General features: G+C 37.8%; 1 protein-coding gene across 1 annotated transcript in view; it reads left to right on the top strand.

Moving 5' to 3' along the window:
- The window catches only part of SELENOI (selenoprotein I), a 51,825-nt gene that overhangs the window by 8,755 nt on the left and 30,082 nt on the right, over nucleotides 1-12,988 (top strand). Inside the window, exons 2-4 of the mRNA XM_004418262.3 lie at nucleotides 9,109-9,177; nucleotides 9,658-9,766; nucleotides 11,989-12,063. Coding sequence (XP_004418319.2) covers nucleotides 9,109-9,177; nucleotides 9,658-9,766; nucleotides 11,989-12,063 — 253 coding nt within the window. The remainder of the gene's footprint in view (nucleotides 1-9,108; nucleotides 9,178-9,657; nucleotides 9,767-11,988; nucleotides 12,064-12,988) is intronic.

Raw genomic sequence — 12,988 nt, 5'->3', positions numbered from 1 at the left:
GTATTGATGAAAAAGTACTTTAAGAAACTTTATTTCTGTCCCAGGGTTAATAGAACCCTCCCTTTTTTTTTTTGCATTTTAAGTTTCGATTTGGTGTTTTTATATCATAGTAGATTGTTCCTAGCACAATGCCTTGCATTTAGTAAATTTAGTGAAACTTGCTGAATTTATTATACCTCGTCTTGGTTGCGGCGCAGTATTTGAAGTCACCATAAAGAGGTATAGATGTTAACCACCAAACTAATGGTGTGGCGTATCCTTCAGCTGAGGAGTTGCGAGAGTGTTGTTAATGTTTGTTTTCACCAGAGCAGTGGTCCTCAAACTTGAATGTGCTTCAGAATCCCCTGGAGGGTTTGTTAAAAGACCGATTTCTGGAAGCCAGCCTGGTGGCGTAGTGGTTAAATTCTTGTGCTCTGCTTCAGCGGCCTGGAGTTTGTGAGTTTGGATCCTGGGCGTGGACCTACGTACCACTCGTCAAGCCAATCTGTGGTGGCGTCCCACATACAAAATAGAGGAAGATGGACACAGATTTTAGCTCAGTGACACTCTTCCTTAAGCAAAAAGAAGAAGATTGGCAACAGATATTAGCTCAGCGCCAACCTTCCTCACCAAAAAAAAAAAAAAAGGAAAACAGATTGCTGGGCCCCACCCCCAGAGAGTCTAATTCTGTACATCTGGGGTAGGGCCCAAGAATTGTGTCCAGTTTGGCAACTACATTTTGAGAACCACCTCATCAAAGAAATATTCAATTTTATTGGAATCTGAAAAGCATTTAATAAAACCAAGAAACAAGTGTAAAGGAGTAAGAAACCATTACTATAATGTTCATATGTTAGCTCTCAAGCGTGAAGTAGTCTTGATTTTGTTGATAGGAGCCTCATGATATCTCTTACTAGAAAAGATGGTGTAGTGCTTTCAGAACTGTGTATTAGTTCTTATCGCTTTGTAACAAATTGCCACAGACTTGGTGGCCTAAAACAACACACATTTATTATCTCACAGTTTCTGTGAGCCAGGAGTCTGGGCATTGGTTAACTGGCTCCTCTGCTCAGGGTCTCACCAGGCTGCAGTTAAGATGTCAGCTGGGCTGTGTTCCCATCTGGAGCTTGGGGTCCTCATCCATGCTTGAATGGTTGTTGGTAGAATTCACTTCTTTCCAGTTTAAGTTTGAGGCTCTTTGCTCCTACAGATGACCCACTTTTCCCTGCCACATGGCCCTCACTATTGGCAGTTCACATCATTGCTGTTTGCTTCTTCGAGGTCAGCAGGGGACTCTTCTCCAGACTGCTAAGATGGAGACATATTATATAATGAAATGTATCATGGAAATGACATCTCATCTTTGCCATATGTGTCCTAATCAAGGCAGTGACATCCCTCACCTTTGCTGTATTCTGTTGGTTAGAAGCATGTTATAGATCCCACCCTCAAGGGAGCAGAATGAACCATCAAGAGGAAGGGATTTCTTATGCAAGGACTTGACTCATTAGGGATTACTTTAGGATGTGTCTGCCACAAGTTGGAAGACAGAAAAGTCTATATTGGAGGATAATATGAGAATAATAATTTCAGTACATTGGATCTATGTAGCCCCTGATTGTATTTGAGCCAGGAAAGGGTGGTCTGGTTTAAAACAAAGTGATTAATTTCATAGACGTGTTCCAAGATGACTCAGAAAGGAGTGTTACAGTTTAGACCCTCCTGTTTATTAGCTGTGTTAATTTCTGAATTTTATAGTCTCTTCGTCTGTAAGATAGAGAGGAATAATCTACCTTTTCCATCTTATAGTATCAAATAAGAGAACAGATATAATTGTCCTTTGGAAACTGTAAAACATTATACAAATGTAAACATGGTATTTTAATAGGGGAAGAGTGAGAGGAATTTCCCCTCCTGAAGTTAAAAGTTGCTGTGAACTAGTTCTGGGGGAAATAGATTCCGTGAAGGGAGTAACACTTCCTCTCATCACTGATAGGTTAACTCTATACTACTACTTAAATAAACATGCAAAGTTCGTTCATATGTGCAAACATTCACATGTTTATTGAGCTCAGTCTGCTGTTTGCCAGAAGCAGAAAGGATCAGGTTGGGAAGCTTTCTACGTTCCCTTAACTGATTCTTTATATCCCAGGGCTCAGTGTGTCCCAAATTTGTATGTGAAAGGCAGCTCTTTTGACTGCCTTGATATTTTCTGAGTGAATAACAATTTTTAATAATTGGGATCCCTCGTTTTATGTTTTGTGCTTAAGTGACTAGCCTGGAGGACTGGAATGTCATTAATAAAGAACTCTGCCCAGGAGTGGTAGAGCACATGTTGGCCATGATGGATTTTGCCCCTGTAAAGACTTCAACACTGAAACATGATTGAGTCATGAGACCTGTCAGCAAGGACTGACCTCAATACTGTTAGCAGACACTGAGCTTCATTGTGCAGGGGGAGAAAAGAAAGCTGACATTTCTTTTCTCTCTCCTGAGTTCTTAAGAGAGGTTGATAATGTGTTTATTTCATTTTAGAGATGTCTGGAAAGTTGTTAAGAGCAATAAATACTATAATTTCATACAGTGAACCCAGTTGTGAACTAAAATCGGTTCTCTGTGGCTGTCTTGCTTTTTACTTCTAAGAACATGGAAGATTTTGAACTCAAGAATTTTTTTTTTTTTTTGTGAGGAAGATTAGCCCTGAGCTAACATCCGTGCTAATCCTCCTCTTTTTGCTGAGGGAGACCGGCTCTGAGCTAACATCTGTTGCCAATCCTCCTCCCTTTTTTTTTTTTCCCCCCAAAGCCCCAGTAGATAGTTGTATGTCATAGTTGCACATCCTTCTAGTTGCTGTATGTGGGACACGACCTCAGCATGGCGGGAGAAGTGGTGCGTTGGTGCGCGCCCGGGATCCGAACCTGGGCTGCCAGTAGCGGAGCACGCACACTTAACCACTAAGCCATGGGGCCGGCCCCATGAACTCAAGAATTTTGGAAATAATTTTAAAAAGTCAGAAATATCATTTTGAGTTTGCTTATATCTGAAGTGATTAACAATAGGTATAGTTTATGAACTATTATTAGCTTGTACTCAAGTCACATTTATGGATTACCACAATTAACTAAAATATGTTTTACAAGTATAAAGCTTATATTTCAGATGGGTAAAGACAAGTCTTATATTAAAAATCATTTGATAGTAAGAGTCGTAGTCTCCTTAGATTGGTTAGAAGACAAAGCGTAGGAAATGTGCTGCCGTTTAGAGATAGTAGAGCGTTACTCAGGACAGTAGCCTCAGTATAATTAATAAGTTGTCCAGAGCTCTGTATTTAGTGCAGGGGTGTGTCAGTTCATATCAGTTTTCTTATCAGTGCACAGCAGGGATTTAAAATATAGTACTTGTATAAAGGAAATACTTTTACGTCCAAGAAGGTGGTTTCATAGTTTTCTGTTTCTTAGAACCAATTTCTTTCTTAAATTAAGGGGAAACACATTTCTAATGTCCTTCTCAAGAATGGACACTTCACAGCATATTTTGGAAGTAATTTAGAAGTCCCTGTACTGCTCTTAGTCTGATCCATAATCATCTCTTTCCTGATGTACTATAACAGTCTTTTGACTGGTCTCTCCATTTACTCTTTTGTCCATTTTCTACACTGTAATCAGTGTGCTCCTTTAAAAACATAAATCAGGACATGCATTGGGCTTAGAATAAAATTCCACTCACTGTGGTCCTGCTCAGTGGTGTCTGCTCATGTCTCCAATCTCATTTCATATCACTCTTCCTTGCTCACTAAGCTATAGCTACGATGGCCTTCCTCCAGTATTTCAAATATTTCTAGCTTTGTGGTCTTTGCACATTTTGTTCTCTCTGCTTGGAATGTGTCTTGGCATGCACCTCCTTCTGTCCAGCACCTATACCCACCCTTCCCCACACACACATGTCCACTGCCACACGTATGTTCTTTATTTTCTCTCTTTCTTTTTAGGTATAAATTACATATAAATGTACAGATCTTAAGTATATAATTTAATGAAGTTTTACATATGTCTATACCCGTGTAACCACCATCCAGATCAAGATACAGAATTATTTCTAGTACTTCAGAAGGTCCCCATTCAGTCCCTCTCACCAGCTATCATTATGACTTCTTTTGCCGTAAATTCATTTTGTCTGTTTTTGAACTTCATATAAATGGAATCTATAATAGCATGTTCTCTTTAACGTCTCACTTCTTTGAGTCACAGTTATGTCTCATACGTTCTCTACCTGTCTGTCTTCTTGTCATCTAGGACTCAGCTTAAGTGTGCCTCCTTAGAGAAGCTTTCTCTGACCACTCTGACTAGGCACACTCCCTGCAGCCTTGTCCTCTTGCAGAACACCGTGTTTATTTCCTTCACAGAATTTATCACAACTTGTAATTATTACTTGTTTTCTAGCTTACTGTCTATCTCACGTTAGACTGTAAACTTGGTGAACACAGGAAACATTGTAGTCTTGATCACCATTCTCTTCCCAGTGGCCTAGCAAAATTTTGCCTGGCAAAATCAGAGGCACTCAATCATAAATTAATTGTTGGCTTACTGAATGAATGAATGAAGAATGAACTCTGCTTTATTTCCTGACTTGTATTGAAGTAAAAAAAAAAAGTTTTGAAACTTTCTAATATTTGGCAAAATGTTATCTAAGGTAATTCTGGATTTCACTAAGACTTCATGAAAATCTTTTTTTGTGGGCATGATAGATATAGTTGCCATAGATGACAGTACATAATTCTATACCCAAATAAAAATTATTAAATGTACTAATAGCAATCTGGAGGGAAATGTTTAGAAATGCTACCTTGATCAGCATTTTTATGGAGACTTAGGTGAAGGCACTATTAGCAAGACAGATTTACTTGCTGTGAGTTTTGGGAGGCATAGCTGTTACCCACTCTGCTGTACACAGGGTTGCTAGGAGTGGGAATCGACTTGATGGTACTAACGACGAGCTGTTACCTTGGATAACTGAGTTTGAATCTGAAGAGGTCTGGAGAGGCTAAAAAGATGACTTGACTCCAGCAAGATGAAATACTAAAATGGTAAATGTTGAGTCTTATGCTTAGGTTCCAACAGTAGCCTCCTATTAGCATAGAGAAAGGTGGCTTAGCGGTCCATATAAGAAAAGCCTATAGGGTTTAGATGACTGTGTTGTCTGCAGTATGATTTTGTTGCTGAAGGAAATTAATAGGTTGAACTTCAGAGAAATAAGTTGTTGAGGAAGAGGGGTTTATAGTCATGTTCTCCTTTCTACTCAGGCACCACTTGAAATGTTCCTTTTGCCCTGGACCACACCTTTGTGTTGGTTTAACAAGAAATTGGATTGTCTGGAGCACCAATTGTCAAACTACAGCCCCCAGGCACCTGTTGTTGTGAATAAATTTTATTGGAACACAGCCATGCCAACTTGTTTACCTATTTTCTGTGACTACTTTCCTGCTTCAGTGGCAGTGTTGAGTGTTTGTTACAGAGACCGTATGGCCTGCAAAGCCTAAAGTATTTACTGTCTGGCCTTTTCTAGTGTCGGGGAAGAGGGAGAATCCCCCTCCGCCCTTTCCCTTAAGGTTCTTCTCGCTGGCCAAATAATTAAAAAGACAGGTTAGCAGGAGAAAATAATACCAAGTTTAGTAACATGTATACATGGGAGAAACCAGGGAAACTGAGTTTCTCAGCACAATAGTGGCGATTCTCGTCTTAAATACCATCCTCAGCTAAAGACAAAGGAGGATGTTGGGGGTGGGGAGAGAGAAAGAAGGGAGACAGAAATTACAGTAATCAAGGGTAAGCAGATTTAAGGCCTTATCCTCCACACTGATAAGTTTCTAGAGAGGCCATCCCCCCTTCCCCCCAGCACAGAGAGGGAGATACCTTTACAAATGGAGATTTCCCTTATAAATGTAAATGTTTGACTGCCAACTCCTTGCAAGGCCACCTAGAGAATGTGGCCTGGGAGAGACAGAATTTTTGATAAGAGGGGCTTGTTGGTGCCTTTCCTATTGTAACATCTATTTTGCATTATATTATAGCCATCGTATGATAGTAACTTCTTCCTGGAACAGGTCTTCTATGTTAAATTCTTTAGGCAGGTTGGGGGAGGTCAAATGTCCGTCAGAGAAAATAATCAAGGTACAGAGATATATTTCAGGGTGGCCAAATTTGATCTCCCACATTAGAAAAAGCTTTCCAACCTCTGGTCTAGAGACCTAGACCTAGATGATGAAGGAGATTAAACTGTGGCAAAAGAGTAGCAGCAAAAGGAACATGGGATGTTGCAGAGAAGGTGAAGAGGGGAAGAGAAGATTTAGGTGTGACAGGGAGAGCTGTCTTCAAATATCTGAAGCACTGTTGTTTAGAAGAAAAATTGGACCCTCGTCTGCTTAACTTTGTAAGGCAAAAGGAAAACAGGATAAAAAATACGGGGGAAGGAAAGGATTTTGTTAGTGTATAGAAAAGTTCTTTTAACGTGGATTAAGTTGCTTCTGGAAGTAGTGAGTTTTTTTGTAACCAGAGGCATTTAAAAAGAGGCCAGTAAAACAGTCAGCTGTTTTACCTATTTGTGTAGATGAGTGTCAGGCATGTGAGAACTAAATGTCCTCTGAACTTTTGTGGTTCTGAGGTTTTTCCTGGGAATGATTCCCTCAAACTCAGGCTGTGCTCCTCAAGCATTTCTCCAGGACACTAGTTTAGTCTGGGCCTGCAGATTGCAGAGCCAAACAAGTCACAGTATGCCTTAACAGTGGATTATCTACCTGGTTCGGATATTCTGGTGTATACCAAAATATCATTCCAATAGAAAATAAAAATATTTTTAACAAGCATTAACAAATAACCTAAATCTGGTTTAACACCTTTAAAAGTTAATATTTTACTTATTTTTTCATGCACGTAGAAGGTTTGAGTCATTTTTCTTCCCTCAAGACAGTTTCAAGTTTGTTTATGCTAAGTGATATGTGACCTTGAAAAATACTCAGGTGTGTAAGGCTAGAGCACAGAGTGTTCTTGAGGTTTATTGTTTGCTACCTTTTGTAATCTCATATTAATCTTTCTTGCTATACTTGAGCTCATCAGCTATAAGTAAATGTAAAAAATCCGGTTAGGCAAACTCACCTTCTTGTATTTAGTTCTGCATTCTTTTCATACTTCTACTGGTCTCCTGAACTAGAGATTTAGAGTTAAAACTTCAGAATTTAAAAAGAGGAGCTTTTCAAGTCAAAATATTATTAGTTAAGGATCCAAAATTCAAATTATGGAAAGCTACTGGATGAGACTCATTCAGTAAACATTTGGATTAAGGGCATTGTACTTTGTACATCGTACTAGCTATTCGTGTAATGTCAAACTGTTTTCGTCTGATTTGGACTTCTTACAACTTTTGTACTTGGCAGTAGATGGTGGACTTGAAATGTGTGGTTTTCTAGTTTATCTGACCTGCTGGCTACATCACGCAGTCTGGGTGGACTTTGGTGAAGTGGAGGAGGCCAGGCACTCCCACCTTGTCATCCGCAGCCTTTAGGGGTTCGTATTGGTTCCATGTCCTCAGGTCTGAAGACTTAAATTCAGGCAGTCCTGTCAGTTGAGAACTCCTTCATTCTGCAGAGGTTCAAATATAGTGCTATCTATTATGTGGAGAAGCTTTATGAAGTGTAGAGAACCATGCATTAAGAGTTGATTTTAGTAAGAACAGTAATACTCATTTAAGTAGGCTCCTGCTGAGAGTCTGGATACAGCTGCATAGCTTCTCACTCTGGCCAGCAGAGGCAAACCTTGTTCTCTATCACCATTTTCTTCCTACTATCTATCTCAGATCTTTGGTCCAAGTTTTATCCCACTTCAGTCAGAATAGGTTGGAGAAAGTGAGGGCCTCAGACATGGAGTCTGTTGAATAAATGTTTGACTTACTAGTTAACTCTCTTTGCTAGCAGTATTTTAAATTATTTCTCTTTATTTACTTTTGTGTTCCATCATGCTTTTAAGTCTTGAAATACTTTTGAGAAGATATTTCCTGCATATTCATAAAACATTCAGGAAGAAATTTTGATCTTATTATTTAAAAAAAATTAGATACTCAAATGCTTACTACTTATTTTACGTACATACTAAGCATAAATACAAAACACAGTCAAAATTTTTTCAGACATTTGAATAGTATGACATCGTTTAAATGTCAGATGGTTGAATTGGGTAATATTCGCACTCCCTGAGGGTGGGAATTGTCCCTTACCAATTTTGTATCCCTTCTTTCCCACTTCTAGTGGAGTGCTTCCTACATGCCGGTACTCCGGTGTGATGTGTCTGATGAATACGTCATTGACATGACTCTTAAAGTTTTACATATTTGTATACAGATATTTGTTAAAATTTCCTTTGAATTTTTCCTAAGTAGCTCAATAATTGAGGAATAAACTGTGGTAACAGAACCCTAAGGTGTTGTCTTCCTTTGCTTATTTATGCAATTCATTTTCCTGCTGTAAAGGGATCTGTCATTCCTTTGGTGCTCAAAGCACATGTAATAATATCTAGTACTTAGATAGCACTTACTGTGGGCCAGGTGCTGCTCTAAGTGCTTCATGTATATTGTTAATGTATCTAATCCTATGGCAATCCTTTGAGGTAAAGGCTATCATCCTCATTTCACAGGTGAAGAAACTAAGGCAGAGAGGTTAAGTAACTTACCCAAGGTCGCACAGCTAGTAAGTGCATTAGTAATGGTATCTAGGGATAAAACAATAGATTCCTGTTAGTTGAGAAGGATGAAGGAGGTTGAAAAGGTCGAATGTGGTCGTTATTTCAATGCACACAGTGCGCATGTTACTGATCCTGCATAGTAAGTGAGAATTTATAAGCAATATAAATTTTTCTACTGAAACATGGTAAGATAAAAGTTGATTGAGTAAAAAAATATCTGGCTGTGCTTGACCATCTTTGCCCCATTTATATTGCATCTCCAGTTTTGTTGCGCAGATGAGGACATCATAAACATAGACATTCTCCAGGTTATATTTGTACTATTATTGTCATTTGAGAAATATTGTTCTACTTGCTAGTATGCAAGGATTAACTCTGAATGTTTTCTTTCATTTCTTAACAGTACAGTGCTCTGGACACCAATCCACTCTCTCTGTATATCATGCATCCATTTTGGAACACCGTAGTAAAGGTAAGATGATTAATAGGCATATACTTATGTTTTAGTAAGTTTTAAATGTTTTAAAGTGTTTTATGGAATGTTACGGATGCAACTGTCAGTTTAATAAGATATCTAGAGAAACTACCTCTCCTATCCTCCTTTCCCTTAGTCACATACCTTTTGATATATCTCATTATTGAAAAAGAAGTTTATACTCTAGAATTTATCATTTTTATAAAATGCCTTTTAAAATTTTTTTGAAATAAATGTTGTTATGATTGTAAAAGTTTATTGATTATAGAATTATTTAAAATATAGAAAATAGAAGAAAGAAATGCTTATTTCTATCAATTGGAGATTATGGTTTGCATTTAAATATATGTAACTCGTGTATATAAGATATTTCAAATTTATAGCTTTCATTATGACTTAAATTTGCATGTTGTGGTGTTTAGTGGACAGAGAGTTTCCGCTACTTTAACTATTTTGTAATTATTTTGAAAAAAATAGGTATTTCCTACTTGGCTGGCTCCAAATCTGATCACCTTTTCTGGCTTTCTGCTGGTTGTATTTAATTTCCTACTTATGGCACACTTTGATCCTGACTTTTATGCTTCAGGTAAAATTATTACTTTAATATAAAATATAAAATGTCTAAATAGAAAGGAGATATGGTTATTTTCTGGTTCTATTGAGATGCTCATATTTCTGAAAAGTTCTGGATATTATAAGGGTATGTAAAATGTCAGAATTGGGTATAAAAGCCAAGTTTTGTTTTCACAGTATGTTATGTATGTTTCCATTAAGCTCTAGAAACCAGCGTGGCTATTGAATTTAGATAGACTGTCTGAAAAGCAACGAGGCTTTGGTAAATAAAGAATAATTGGATTTATAAGAAGGTGGAAAATCAGGACTGTGAAACTTTGCCTGAAAATTAATATAAGCAGAGCCCAGCATACTTACCAATTCCAGAAATATCTCTTTCCTTTTTCTAGTTATGGAAGAAGAATCCCCTTGTTGCTAAAGGGAATATGATCTCTCTTTCCCTCTGCTCAGCATCCATGCTTGCCTTTAATAACTCCCAGTTTCCTCGGAAATGGTTCTCAGACCTTAAATATTTGTTGACTGAACTCTGGACCCTTATTGGGGAAGAGAGGAAAGAAGCACTTTTGGAGCAGTTTTCAGCCTGCTCCCACCTTGGACTCCTATGTCTTCTTTCACACCTATTCCTGTCTTCACTTTCTCCCACACCCAGCTTCTGCCCCAAGCCATAGGGGAGAATCTGGAGTGTATTTGGGATGAGGAGGAGTAAGTGGGAGGCAGTTTATTTTTTTTGCTCAGCCAGTTGGTGGAGTTGAGAGGAACAGAAAGATGGAGATAGATGAATATTTTTTGAATTCTAAGTTAGAGATTATGTTTTCTAATAAGAATACTTATAAATGATGTAGTGAGGAATTTTAGTATTATAATTCATCTGTCTTGTGGGTTCAGCAGACTTTTGTGGACTGATCTGGAGAAATTAACAATCACTGACAACATTGTTTTTTGTATGAAATTCGGAGTTTCAACACTTTTGACTTTTGATATATAGAAATCCTGAATATTAAAACTATACATATGCCTAACTTTATCAACTAAAATTTTTAGCCATAGCTTCTGTACATGTAATAAAATGGTAATTGAAGATCATAAAGTACCACATGAATAATAAATAAAATTAAATTTCATTAAGCATGGTTTTGATATTAAGTAGTTTTAAAAAAATTTGTATATTAATCCTCAGGACATCCTCAAAAGTTTATCTTTGTAACTAGAAATATTTTCTCTGACTACTCTAAATAAGATTATTTACTTAGTTATTAAGAGAACTAAAATATGTAAATATTGTATATACATTTCCCCAAATCATAGAACTTGAAGGACCAGGTAAACCATCTATTGTCAGTATATTTGGGAAATGTAAGATAGGAAAGGTTAAATGATATATTCAAGGTCACAGTGCTGGTTGATTACAGAGCTAGGGCTAGAACCCAGACCTCCTGATTCTCAGTTATTCTATCTTAGGGGGAAATAGCAGGGTCCAGACATTTCGGAATGATTCTGATGCCAAAATCATCCAGTTGAGGTATCTATCTATACCCAAATCAAAAAGTCTTTTTTTTGTTGTTGTTGTTACAATTTCTTTTTTTTTGTGTGTGTGAGGAAGATCAGCCCTGAGCTAACATCCATGCCAATCCTCCTCTTTTTGCTGAGGAAGACTGGCCCTGGGCTCATCTTCCTCTACTTTATATGGGACGCCACCACAGCATGGCCTGACAAGCGGTGTGTCGGTGCGTGCCTGGGATCTGAACCCGGGCCGCCGGCAGTGGAGCTCGAGCACTTAACCACTACACCACGGGGCTGGCCCCAAATCAAAAAGTCTTTTGTTTAGCTAATTAATAATATAGTGAGAGAGTATAGGTTGATGGCTCAATACATGTTTGTAGTTTAATCATAAACAATGAGCATCAGATTAAATACAAGCATATTTTAAATTCCAAAAACATTTTTCATTCTAGGTACATAAGTAATTTTCAAGTAAAGATGAACAATCTGTCAATAGTTACGATTAAAGCTCAAAATAAATGCCTGTTGTTTATGTGGGGTTGGGCAGTTACTTCTTTGGTTTTGTCAGAGTTCACTGATATATTTTAATATTTACTTAGTTCTGCATTCAAAATATATTGTAAAGTACTTTAACTTCTATTTAGTAAGTAGAAACATTTCTCATTGGTGGTGTATGCAATGGTGAGAATGATTGTACTTAGACTGTATTAAAATCTGAGTTGCTTTCCTTTGCAGCACCGGGTCACAAGCACGTACCTGATTGGGTTTGGATTGTAGTAGGCATCCTCAACTTCATAGCCTACACTCTAGGTAAGAAATTGGCAAATACTAATTTTAGTCAGTGGCTGGTGAATCTGTCCAGCAAGGATAGCCACCCACTAAATTAACATTTTCTGCTATAATTAATTCATTTTAGCTAGGGTTTATTAATATCCTGTTCAATTTTATGAATATGTTTTTGAGTTTCTCTATGAAATATATTGTCATTCAGTGCTAGGGATTCAAAGAATAAGATAGGAGTTGGCAAACTACCACTTGCGGGCCAAATCTGGCCCGTTGCCTACTTTTGTAAGTCAAGTTTTATTGGAACACAGCTATTCTCATTCCTTTCCATATTGTTTATGGCTGCTTTCCTGCAACAAAGACACAGCTCGGTTAGTTGCAACAGAGACCATATGGCCCACAATGCCCGAACTATTTACTGTCTGGCCCTTTACAAAAAATATTTGTCAACCTCTGTAATAAGACATCATTTTTGCCTTAAGTTTGGGAAACAATACTGACATATCAAATAATTGCAGAATACTGAGAGAGATGCTGTAATAGAGCACAGTGGGAGAACAAATAGGGAAGTGATCAATGCTTATTTGGTGGAGGAAGTGGTCAGGGAAGTCTACGGTGCTAGGCTATACTGTCTATTCTGCCAAGAATGCTTTTTGTGGGGATTATCTGCATGGCTTGTCCTGCATTCTCCTATTCTCTCCTGCTTTATTTTTCTCTGTGGCACTTAAAACCATATGACCTACTTGTTTGTTGGCTGTCTGCTCTATAATGTAAGTTTCTTGAGGGTGGGTACTTTGTTTTGTTCTGTGCTGTGTACCCAGTGTTTAGAACAGTGCCTACAACATAGTAGGCACTCAGTATATAATTTTTGAATGAATGTAAAATAGCAGACCTGGACTGAAGTTGCTTAGATCTCTTTAGATAAAATGACTTGTACTCATAAAATCAGTAT

Source organism: Ceratotherium simum, chromosome 11 (assembly GCF_057802395.1).
Source record: "Ceratotherium simum simum isolate JZ-2026a chromosome 11, ASM5780239v1, whole genome shotgun sequence".
In the NCBI taxonomy this organism is placed as follows: domain Eukaryota; kingdom Metazoa; phylum Chordata; class Mammalia; order Perissodactyla; family Rhinocerotidae; genus Ceratotherium; species Ceratotherium simum.
Note: the sequence above shows the minus strand (reverse complement) of the source record. Positions and strands in the feature narration are given on the sequence as shown.